The sequence below is a fragment of the Oreochromis niloticus genome, linkage group LG5 (assembly GCF_001858045.2).
Source record: "Oreochromis niloticus isolate F11D_XX linkage group LG5, O_niloticus_UMD_NMBU, whole genome shotgun sequence".
Lineage (NCBI taxonomy): Eukaryota > Metazoa > Chordata > Actinopteri > Cichliformes > Cichlidae > Oreochromis > Oreochromis niloticus.
In genome coordinates, this window is record NC_031970.2 from 37,586,947 (window position 1) to 37,599,403 (window position 12,457).

Genomic DNA, 12,457 nt, shown 5'->3' on the forward strand with positions numbered 1-12,457 from the left:
GCAACCTCAACATTGAAGTTTACCGGAAGCCCACACACACGGACCAGTACCTCCTCTTTGACTCCCATCACCCTCTGGAACACAAACTTGGAGTAATTAGGACCCTACACCACCGGGCAGAACTTGTTCCCTCTAAGCCTGAAGGGAAAAAGAAGGAACACACACATGTAAAGGAAGCACTGAAAACATGCGGTTATCCTAACTGGGCGTTCATAAAGTCAGCAAAGAGGCACAGAAAAGAAGATCAGACACCAGCGAGGGAGGATAAGAAAGACAGACGCAATAACATTGTCATCCCCTATGTAGCCGGTGTATCAGAGAAACTCAGGAGAGTTTTCTCCAAGCATGACATCCCAGTGTACTTCAGACCCAGCAACACACTCAGACACAAACTGGTTCACCCGAAAGACAAAACTCCAAAACACAGACTGAACAACGTGGTGTATGCTGTACAGTGCAGTGAGGAATGCCCGGACCTCTACATTGGAGAGACCAAACAGCCACTTCACAAGCGTATGGCACAACATAGAAGAGCCACCTCCACGGGACAAGACTCAGCAGTCCATCTGCATCTTAAGGACAAAGGTCACTCTTTCGAGGATGCCAATGTTCACATATTGGACAGAGAGGACAGATGGTTTGAAAGAGGAGTGAAAGAGGCCATCTATGTCCACTGTGAGCGACCATCTTTGAACAGAGGCGGTGGTTTACGACACCAACTGTCTGCCATCTATAATCCAGTTTTGAGTTCCCTCCCCAGACGCCTTAACGCCCACTCACATCCTGGGCCATCTGACCTCAGGAAATCACATGATAGGGTGGGGCCAGGTTTCACAATGGGCTCACCCGAAACCCTGGCTGATTAGGTCCCACACCCACTTTCACACCTTGGCGCATGTGATTAGAGGATCACCAGGGGGTCCTTTGTCCCTCCTTGGGGGGATACTCCCACTGGGTTTAAATCTGGGACTCTCGGCCATTTGACCTTAGAACTGAAGAAGCTTCTCGGATGAGAGGTGAAACGTCTTCAAGCAACTCAAAGAAGTCCAGACGCTTTTCTTTGCAAACTCCTTTGACTACGATGACCTGGATGACTGAGAACCTTCACAGACACAAACCAGCATTATATTAGTTTTTATCAGATAGTCCTCCAGTGTGTTTATTTTTTGCTTTAATTCTATTGTGCAGTTATTTGTTACCCTGAAATGCTTTATGCTTAACAACAGCTCACTATTTTGACTTATTTTTGAACTCTTGTGATCAGTATGACTAGATTGTGTGAGTTTCCATACTAAAAGAGCTGTAGTGATAAAATAATTGGCATCAGAGACACTGATTTTTGGCATGGTATACTGCAGAAGTTTTTTTTGGTTTTTTGTTTTTTTTGCATAATTTGCCTTTTAATTAAACTGCATTCTCTGTATTGTAACAAAACTAACATTGTTTATATGTCAGAAAATTAGCAAACATGAATAAATGGCGAAAACAATATAATTATAACATATATTTTTATTTTACTTATTTTAGGTCTGTGAAGCCAAATTTGATGCTGGGGATTTATTTTTGTCAGTGGAGTCAAATGGTAAGTTACAATTTGTGCATTTTGTCATACTGGAAACACCACAGATTATATTGTAACTTAATAGCTCTGTAGAACAAATGATATAAAGATTGTAGTGTCAGGGTACTTCTTAAGAAGTAATATGGCACTATTGATGATCACATGCAGGTGGCATAAACTAAATATTCAGATGTGTTACCAACAAATGATTCATTAACAAAAGCAATGGAGCAGACTGTTTAGGTTCTTGTGGTTGTAATAACATCCATAACTGCAAGTTTGTCATTAATTTATTTTCACAGGTCTAGATGATCACATCTGTCTTTGTCATTTAAATGAGGTGGACTTGCAAACTTTGCACTCTTTTGGGTAAATTGCTGTCCACTACATATACACAGAATGTGCACAGTATTTCAGATCTAAAAAGGGAGTATGTAATGGACTTGCTGGCTTTAATGTAAAAAGCCTGTTGTGTAACTTTAATGAGGCAGTTGGACTAAAACAGTATTGCTCATCAAGGTAAACATCTGAGGAATAAGGAAACTGTTACTTGTCCTTTTACTCAGTGTTCTTTTAATCGCACGTTTACTAAAGTTTACATCACATAAGTCATTTTCACAATCATTCTACTTTAAAAGATTTCAAGACAGAGCTTATTGTTCTCTGAACTTCCTTGTTCGCTGAACGGCAGGTAAAGTGCATCTTTTGTTTGTTTGCTTTTGTGTGTTTGTGTTTTCTCTAATGGCCTCAGATGACTGTTTGCTTAAATTTGGGTCTCAAAGAATCTTTTTTTTTATTCTGCCTGTACTCTCCACCCCTCTTCTTCTATTGCTCAGGTTGAAGCAGAATTTGCCCGTCTTACATCTGTTGACCTGAAAGGGTTCCTTTTTGCTGTGCTTGACCATTATGGAGAGGTTTGTGGAGCTGTACAAAATCAAGAGCGGCATAGGAGGGCTAACTAGGCTCATAAAATGCTTCGGTGATGATGTAAGTGTTCAACTGCGAAATGTTCTCCTTTGTTTAAGTTTTAGGTTATCCAGTTCAACTGATGAACTCATTGAAAGAAAGCTGATAAGTAAAGTCTGTCATCATATTTCACAACTGGACATTTAGTGTGGTAACTTTTACAGAATCTGTGTATATTGGTGGTAGGTTGGATATCATATTCTACTTGAATGTCCTGATAAGCCTGATTCAAAATCTCCAATGATAATCATATATTGATGGAATTATGTATCAAAAAGCTGTGAATTTGGAGCTGTCTACATGCTTTATAAACACTGTTTAAAAAGTGTTTTTGTTTTCTTTTTGACTTCTTTGACCAGAGCCCTACACAAAGGAAGAGGACAGAGGACCTCATTTTCTAAAGGAAGATCCCTCACACACTTTCAAGACTGTGAAGGTTAGCATTGTTTCTTTTAGTAAATTTAATAATGACAGCACCACAGTGGATTTTAAATGAAACATGTGGCATCTATGAAACAATAAATGCCACATGATAACATGTGTACTTTTTCCTCACCAAATGTATTATTACAAGATCTTTGACACTGGAGTTGGTCTGGGTTTCAGAGAAACTAACTGGCAAGCTAGCATTGATATTATTAGTATCTTGTGTTTATTCATGTCTTCACCAGGGTCTTTGACATTTCGCTGGTGTACTGTTCACTTCAGCTTTACGTTTGATTTCTCACATTGTATATTGTAATGGCGGAGATATTAGGATATTTAAGGGGCTGCAGTGGCTGCTACAGCTGTGGGGGGCAATACTTTGGTGAAATGTCCTGGACCCTGGAAAAGAGACTGTGTAGACTGGGTAAGCAATTAAAGGTTACTGGCCGAGAGTCATTGGGCAGCTGGGTAAAGGTGGATGTTGATATTCAGTGCCAATTATGCAACCTGTTCAGCCATGTCTATATGCTCTTTTTTCATGCTGTTAATATAGGGGGAAAAATAAACTTTAATCAATAAACTGATTAAAGAAGCATTGTCTATGGAGCCATAATCTGATCCTGTAGTGTAGCTGCAGTTTGCACATTTCATGTATTCTCAGCCAGATTTGGTTTAGAGCACAGCCAATATTTAGCATAAGTAGATTTAAATTCACACACTGGTGATGGCAAGCTACATTGTAGCCACAGCCGCCCTGGGGCGCACTGACAGAGGCGAGGCTGCCGGACACTGGCACCACCGGGCCCTCTGACCACCACCAGTAGGCAACAGGTGAAGTGTCTTGCCCAAGGACACAACGACTGAAACTGTCAGAGCCAGGGCTCGAACCGGCAACCTTCCGATTATAAGACGAACTGTCAACTCTTGAGTCACGATTCAGTCATCCACCCATGTGTGTGAATGACTGAATGTGTAAAGCACTTTGGAGTCCTTAGGGGACTAGTAAAGCGCTATACAAATACAGGCCATTTACCATTTAAATTGAAAATTTTGTTTGAATTCTGCAATTGAAGACATGCTCAGTTATTTATGAACATGGTCTTTGTTTAAAGCAAGAAATGGATTTGTAACATGGGGGTGCATATCTCATTCTGAAAAAACTTTAACAACTAATAAGTGTTACCCAAAGCCAATCACCATCATCCAAAGCATCAGTATGGCTCTTCTTTGGAAAGACATGAATTGTTAAGCACAAGGGATATTGTGTAATTGTAATTGTGTAATTTTTTTTTTGTCTTTGAACCCTTTTATAGCCGACAGGTATTGAAGACACGTTTTCTAAGAGGATGAAAGTTGGCATTGCGATGGTGAAAGAAGAAGACATCATCGATGTGTTGGTTGTCCTTGAGGCGGCAGTAATCCTGTCTAATCTGAGGGATGTCTCAAGTGCCATTTCCATGCTGATGGGCCTTCTTTTTGCCCTCAACGTAGACTATCCAAAGGAACTTAAGGACATCTTTGAAGTCATTCAGAACATCCTAATGAACATTGGTGGAAGGCAGTGCATCTCACTAGTGCGTGGTCTAAGAAACAGACTCTTGCAGAAAGCCATGCAGAACTGTATTTGTATGCTCACAGCATACAATTGCCTTAGTGTTAAGGACAGTTTTTATTTTACTGTTTGTTTTTTTATTCTTCCAAGTTCTCATTCTCACTTTTGTATGTCACTAAATGACTACACTTTACATTCCAGATTAGACAATTACTCATTTGTTCATGGTTTAAGAAACTTATGTGAACAACAATATAATGGTGGACTTTGCAGATGCTTATCTCATGCAAGTCAGTAGTTTTTCCTTTGTTTTGCAATTGAGCAGACTCAAACTGATGTTTCTGAAATATCCATATTATCAAATGTTTCAGAAGCATGCACTCATTTTCAGAGATATTGGTTCTGTGGAATTTGTTGCAATTGTAAACGAAGACAAATACAAGAGTTTGATATCTTAGTTGTTATAAACTGATCTTTACTGTCACTTATCAAAGGTTTTGTACTATTTTAATATTTCAAGTTTTATGCTAACAGGTGTGACTGAGCACAATGAAGTTTAAAAATTTTGCAAATGTAAAGAATAACTTTTCTAAAATAGCAAGTGTTCCGTTGATACATTACATTAATGCAGACTTTATGTTGTTACTTCACAAGAATCACTACTGCTCCTAGAGTATTGGTCAGAATTTAATCTTCACCCAAACTGGGCTCAAGACCAAGTTCAAATTTATTGTTTCACAGGGAGCAGCCTTTGAGTTTTGATGGATTGTGAGCCTGATGAGCTACATCACTGATTTTTCTGTTTCTCAGATGACTAAGATGGCACAATAAATGGTGAATGTTGGGTGCTCATTAGTAATTGTCTTGTCATGCTCTTAAAACAAACTTTCTGTATGAAATGATCAGATAGACTTTAATGGAATCTGTGGGTTTTTATTTTTTTTTCTGTAAACAACAGAAAATTAATTTAAGGAATGTAGATATTTAAACCTGAGATCTAAGATAAACCTAACAGGTAGTTTTGCTGAAATGGATGTTAGAAAGCTAAAAAAACAAAACAAAACTTAAGATGTTTAATACACATTTTTCTTTACATCCAGTCAATCAACTCTGACAATTAAAATGAAACTGATTTACAAGTTCAGTTAATTAATAAACTTAAATCAACTTAGCTAACAGGTTATGTTAGTTAAGCTAAAATAGATTCCTAAGTTAAAAGAACTACTAAAGTATTTAAATTAACTAAAAAACCCAAGTCAACTGAACTAGGACAAGAGTTTAAACAATAGATTATTTTAATTTAGCTGAAAGAGTTTTCCCAAGTAAAAATGACAATTAAAGGAGTTGAACTGACTAACAAATCTCAGTCAACTAAACTAAGACGAAAGTTTAGACAACATGTGATTTTTCATTAAGATAACAATTGGTTGTGTTATAAGAACAAACTCTATTTCTTGACTTAACTTAAAATTTTAAGGCAGCCCTGTACCTGATATTTTTAAGTTGAAACAACAAGTTATATTTTACAGTGTAGAGGGGGAGCTTCTACAACCTTTGTGCTCCACAATTTGTAGGAATTAGTTTGGTATTTAGTATGTTTTACTGTAATACAATATCTGAACCAAGATGTCAGCAATCATTGAAACTCTTATCAGTAACCAGACTAATTTGCATGCAGAAACAGGAGAATGTAATAAATCCTACATTTATGAAAGCTGTAATATTTAGTTTTTCAAAGCTGATTGTCATTAAACTGCACAGGAATTATGGAGGCTATGTGGTGCTTATTGCATTAGCAACAGGAGTTTCTATTCTAAAGAGAGTGGACTATATAACAGAAACAGTTCTCTTGATAATACAATGCAGTATGAGAGGACCATAATGAGGACCACAATTTTAAGACACTTGGTATAGTTCAGAGTTCAGAATATCATTTTACAATGAGGGCCACATATAGAAAGGGGAGTTTCACTTGTTCAGCCCACTTTACATCAAAGTGAGCTGGACAAGTGAAACTCCCCTTTCTGTCAGTACAAAGACGTTTAACTACACATTTAATCCCAGAGATATATTAATATAACATTTTTTAAAAGAAAAGCATAATTTCAACAGTCCACCTCAGTTTTTCTACATGACAGATGTGTAAAATTACAGAAAAAGTTCTGGCAGCTCAATCCTCAGACTGCCCCATATTTATAAAAACAAGTTTCAGTTAAAAAAAATTCTCTCTTTTTTTTTTTAAACTGAAATTTCTATAGCAGACAATGAAAAACAGGAACTTTTCTATAATTTAATTGTTTATTTTTTTAACTACTTTTGTGTGGCTTGAATGGCAGTGGGGAGGTCTTTATCAGCAGGAAAAGCTCTAAAACTTATAAAAATATAGTTAAAAGTTCAAAAATATGCATCTTCCTTCATATTTTCCAGAGCTGTCCAGCAGGCTGGACTGGAGTCTTTGGGGGGCAGATTGTGGCCCCCAGACCCTATGGGCCACCCCTGACAGTCCTCATTTATAAGGTGCTTTACAAACCCAAACAGTATAGCTAACAGGTGGATTTTCCCGGAACCAATGATTGCTTAAAGACAGACAGTGTGAAAGTGGATAGTAGATCCTTGGTTTCTTAACATCATTGCTGCAGCCAGGGCAGTACAAAAGTGGCCTTAGAAGCACCTTAGACAGCTTTCTTAGGTTTAATCCCCTTGTTCTCCAGTGAGTTATCAGTTCTGTTACATAAACGAATGTAAGTCTATGTTTATGTACACTATATTGCCCAAGGTATACACTCAATCAGGTATTCATCCAATGACTTTCATAGCCAGAGGCTATGGCAAATGGACTGGTTCTTATATAGCGCTTTTCTACTCTGAGCACTCAAAGAGCTTAACAAGCACTTTTTTTTTTTTTAAATCTATGCTCTTTCTAAGTGCTTACTATTAGTATTCATACAATCCATTGGAGATGGATGCATTCACCAATGCAATGGGGCAACATGGGGTTGGAATGCAGACTGGGATCGAACCTCCAACCTTCCAGTTAGTAGGTGACCTGCTCTACCACCTGAGCTACATCTGTATAAAATCAAGCACCTAGGCATGTGGATTTCTTCTACAAACATTTGTGAAACAATAGGTTGCTCTCAGTATCTCAGTGAATTCCAGTACGGTACCATGATAGGGTGCCCTCTCACTGACTACTGACTCGTCAATTACAACTCAACAGCATCATCTTAACTGCTGTTGGGTTATCAGTTCATTACTGAGATAAACACAGGCTGCTTGGGCTGAATTGTAGACTGCAACGGTGACCACCCACTTTAAGGGCTCTGATTTCAGAAGTGAATTTCCCATTCATATGACATTTCAGAATATCGTTACATAAAGAATTTTAAGCCTTGAACCAAACCTACAAGCTACAGGGTGAATCATGAGCAGAAAAAGATTTGATGTGGATCAAAAAAATAAAATAAAAACTGAAAAAAGAAAAAAGAAAAAGTTGAAGGTACAAGACTGGGTACATAGAAGCTGTTGCTGGTTGCTCTTTTATTCAGAAGGGCTCATTGACCCATTGTTTGCTTGTTAGGCAAATGTGTAAACAATTAAAGTGTGTACATAATTATCTTTAAAGGTGAAGGAACTACTTATCCCATAATGCCTTATAAAAGGTCCACATCGAACAACTTCCAACATTCTCAAAATTAATCCTTTAATTGTCATAGTGTTATATAATAACAATTTTGAATAGATTTTGCAGTTTGTGTGCTGTATGTAGTAAAGTATAGTCGTATTATCGGTATGGTACAGTCCTTCATTCCTGAGTGGAGTCACCAGTCTCACCATTTCTGAAATTTTGCTCTCACTAACTGACCTGATCTTCATGGGTTTAAACATCTCCATGGTAACAGTAACCTCCACAAAGCAGAGGCATTGCTGTTTCAATACAGGATTATGGGCAGAGTAGTTTTTTTTCCTTGGCATTGCAAGTAAAATGCTTTTTTGGTAAAGCGAGGTTGAAATGAAACAGATGTGTGTTTTCTACAGGAGCACATACCATCATTTCACAATGTTTCATGTTAAGTTTACATTATATGGTTACATTATGGCTCATAATCAAAATTCCTATGGAGAATATGAATGTGACTTTTGCATCCAGAACCTCAGTGTTGCACTATATACATTGTTTATACATACAAATGCATGTATATTCTTTTAAGAGACTACATGAGGAAGCACATGGTCTATGTTTTGTTTGCCACTAATACTGGATTTTTATTTCAATAACTGCAATTTTTAAAAAAAGAACTGTTGAACACTCATAGTTGTGATTGGTGAAAAAACAATCACAGATCTGAACAGACAGGCCAGCTAGCCAGCTAACCTGTCTGAATCAATTTTTGAACTGATAAGTACAATACTTATCAAGTACTGTGGCTTCAAAGAAAGTGCGCCACAAAAATGTTTTTTTGGGGGGGGGATTCATTTAATTCTTAGAGATAAATAATTTAGGCAACCTGTGCTTTTTATTTAATGCTAAAATGTAAACCGCTAACCATGGAGCTGTAGTGTTTGCATAAGAAGTTATAAAGCATTAAAGAGAGGTTTGTAAAATCAGGCAGAAACAGTCCCAAAGTAGCTGCTTAAAAGCGTGGAGTTTAAATTTTTAGTTTCATGATAAATTAATGTCACTATATCAAGAAGCGTAGGTTATTTTTGATGAGCACCAGCCGGTCAATTATGGGCCATTTTACATGTTATTCCCTTAGACCGCTGAAACACAGTGGTCCAAAATCGGCTTCCGACTCTGGACGTAACACAGAGGGCTCATTAAAAACCCAGTGCACAACCAGTTCCTTTGTATCACTCTCTAAATATGCTGAGTAATTCTGCAATATCATCCAGTTTTCTTCCAATTACTGCATGGCTAAATTTAGAAAAACCAAGGTTTTCCTCTGTCAGCACAAGCTCAGCTCTTTATTTGCACTCCTAACTTCTGAAAGTTTTGTGAATTCATTAAGCTGCGTGCGACGCGTTTAACAGCACAGATGATCCACCGTGCAGCCTGACAACAGCTCGGTGTGAAGTCATGCCAGTTAGCCAGCAACTGTTTTCCCTCAGCCTCCAAGCCCACACTGGCCTTCATCTACTATACCTGCACAAACTCCCACAGGGACTTTTCTCTAATTATCTGTGCTCTATTGCTCTGCCTCCCCTACTCCCTCTTCTTCAACTACAACTACCTCTTCCACTGTTTCTGCTTTGTTCTTTGGCTCTTTTCGCCTTTACGACCTCAGTCTGAGTGATTCAGTGTTCATCGGCTCAGGGAGATATCCTCCCCATCTGCCACTCTGTTCTTCACTCGCTTACCTTTCAAGAAGCGGATGACTTTCCCCCACTTCCCCGCATCAAACGGATGAAGCTTTTCAAGGCCCATAAAAGTGATGTTGTAGTCTGGGTGGTACACAATAGGCAGACATGTTCGAGGGATGCTGGCATACAAATCAGTGCGGTGGCAGCTGAAAGAGGAAAGTCAAAAGTGTGTATTTCATTTACATGCAGTGATTTCCCCAGTGTGTTAATAAGCGCTATTGGAAGTGTCATGTTCTTTGTTTGTACTCCTTACCGACTCTTCTCCTCGTTATCTTCTTTGTGAGACATGTTTTTCAGGCATTGCTTCTTTCATCTAATCGGAAAAAAAAAAGGAATGAGATAAAAATTTCATAAACTTGTGACTGCCGTAAATATGCACAGGAAGTCTCAGGACACAATTTATCTGTTTTAAAAGATGGATAAGAGCTTGAAATGTATGGGCTCAAAATGTCTTTGTGTCACACTGTAACAAACTGTCGTCATTAACACACAAGCGGTACACGAGGACCTAAGCTTTAGCTTGTCAAAAAAGGGGCTCGTGTCTCGCGCATGCGCAGTGATTTGTATACATATTACAAAGACGCAACGGGACAAGGAAATGTTCCAGCCGTACACACAGCCGCCAAACCTGTTTGTGTGCTGGCCGTTTTCAACGATAGACCCGACTTATTTTTATGTTTGTTTGTTTTCATCGTGGAGAACAAAAAACAGCACCAGAGACGCTGTATATGGCACAACAGCCTGGAGCCATTTCAGAGAACAGAAACTAGCAACAACCCGATGTGACTCACCTGCTGCTGTTCTGTGGAATAACGCAGGCCACCAAACAGCAGCTGGATGTAAAGAGACGGAGACTCTCTGTCCCTCCTGACGGTGTTTAAGCGGGGCTGTTGTCAGAATTGAGTGAACGAAACAAAAGAAAACGTTTTTCTTCAGTGTTTCTTGGACAGTTCGCTTAATTTCTGTTCCAGCTCTACGTACGTGCGTCAACTATGCGCGAGCTCCAAACCCGCGTAACTGACGTACAGTTACGCTGTTAGCGGAGATTTAAAGAAGAAACGTGTTCGTAGAATGCGGGAGCTTCTCGGAGTATTATCTGCCTAATTGTCAGCTCAACTTCACGTTTTCACAAAGAGGCACCGTCAACTTTATTGTGCATTTCTAGTGCGGATGATTTTGTTTTGCTTTTATTTTGAAAGTTAACCGTATGTTTTGGTTGAGGTCCGTCTTTAAAGGCCCGTTTTTGAACTCAATGTATCACTTTGTTTCCCTTTCAGATTAAAAGCTAAATAACTAACTGTGTCCCTAATGCGCTTATTTTTGTAATTATGTTATTTGTTTCATTTAATGTGTTTTAATTGTAAAACGTGTCATTTTGATATATTTTGTAATGTCTCAACAATATCACATAAACATAGATAATGTGTTAAAAATTTTAAAAAGTATGAAAGAAAGAAGTGAAACCTTTAGCAGGTCCACTGAGATCAGTGAGCAGGGACACTTTATTACACTATTGTGTAGTCTGTTTTGGAATGAGTGTTTTTTTTATATATTTTTGTTAAATTCCCGAATTAATGTGAAAACTCTTCAAATAGCATACTGAGGCAGAAAAAATCTAAATACTAACTGTAGGCCTCTAACAGCAGTTTGGTCCTAACTGCAGTGAATAGTGCACTTGGTGTTTTTTCCCAAGACTTGTACGTTCCTGTTGATAATATAAATGGAGATGAGATGTGAAGTACTCTTAAAGCCTTGGCAGGAAAGCTTTAGAAATAAATCAGGTGGTTCCTATTTCATCATCACTGTATAATACAAGTCCATCCAACCTTTCGAGACAATACTGCATCATTATATAAAGGGTTTAACCACTGGAGCATTGATGAGACAGAATGATGATGCAGAATATCTTGTAGTGAATGCCAGGCACAGTGGCTTTATGACTAGAAGAAAAGAGAGACTTTGATTCTACACAACAGGGCTATTGATTTTTTTTTATTTGTATTTTTTAAGTTGTGTGCCACACAATGAATTTGAATCTTCAGTGAACTGGAGCTATTTTAAGTTTTGCTAGGATGAAAAGTACACATTTAATAGAAGAGAAGCAGCACAGAATTCAGTTCAGGTCTTGGCTGTATCAAGCTCATTTGATCCAGTTAATTTTCTTTTTGTGTTGAATGATGTATACACAGAGCCCTTTTCACACATGCCTTCCTGCTATGAACAGTGCAGGACATATTTGCATATATGTGACTAATATGTATTAAGTCATAGAGCATACACTGTAACAGCCAGCTCCCTAATTAACTAACCTTTATACTCTTTTCTTTTGCTATCCACAATTATTGTACTTTCACAGGCCACTCTAATGAGTATCTTTCCCAGCTGCATTTACAAAGTTTTACCTCGTGTCAAACTGTGCAACAACGGAACAAGAAAAAACAAATCTTTTCATTTCACAAACGCACCACGGGGTGTGCATTGCGACCATAGGGATCAATGACATTTTTATCTGATCTCAGTGTGTGTCATAATGTGCAGTTCCTCATAATAAATCCCCTGAAATGCCACTGGTATGTCTGTGTTGCCAC

At 38.2% G+C, this 12,457-nt stretch overlaps 1 protein-coding gene across 2 annotated transcripts in view; it reads right to left on the reverse strand.

Annotated features, from left to right (window-relative positions):
* The window catches only part of hdac11 (histone deacetylase 11), a 59,102-nt gene extending 47,917 nt beyond the window's left edge, over positions 1–11,185 (reverse strand). The window contains exons 1-3 of one of the 2 annotated variants that reach the window (XM_003446517.5): positions 10,661–11,169; positions 10,123–10,182; positions 9,867–10,015 (exon numbers count right to left, since the gene is read on the reverse strand). In XM_003446517.5, the coding sequence (XP_003446565.1) occupies positions 9,867–10,015; positions 10,123–10,157 (184 nt within the window). In that variant the 5' untranslated portion in view covers positions 10,158–10,182; positions 10,661–11,169. Of the gene's footprint in view, positions 1–9,866; positions 10,016–10,122; positions 10,183–10,660 lie in introns of both variants that reach the window. The other variant, XM_025907555.1, reaches the window with a different exon arrangement.
* Positions 11,186–12,457: the final 1,272 nt, after the last annotated feature.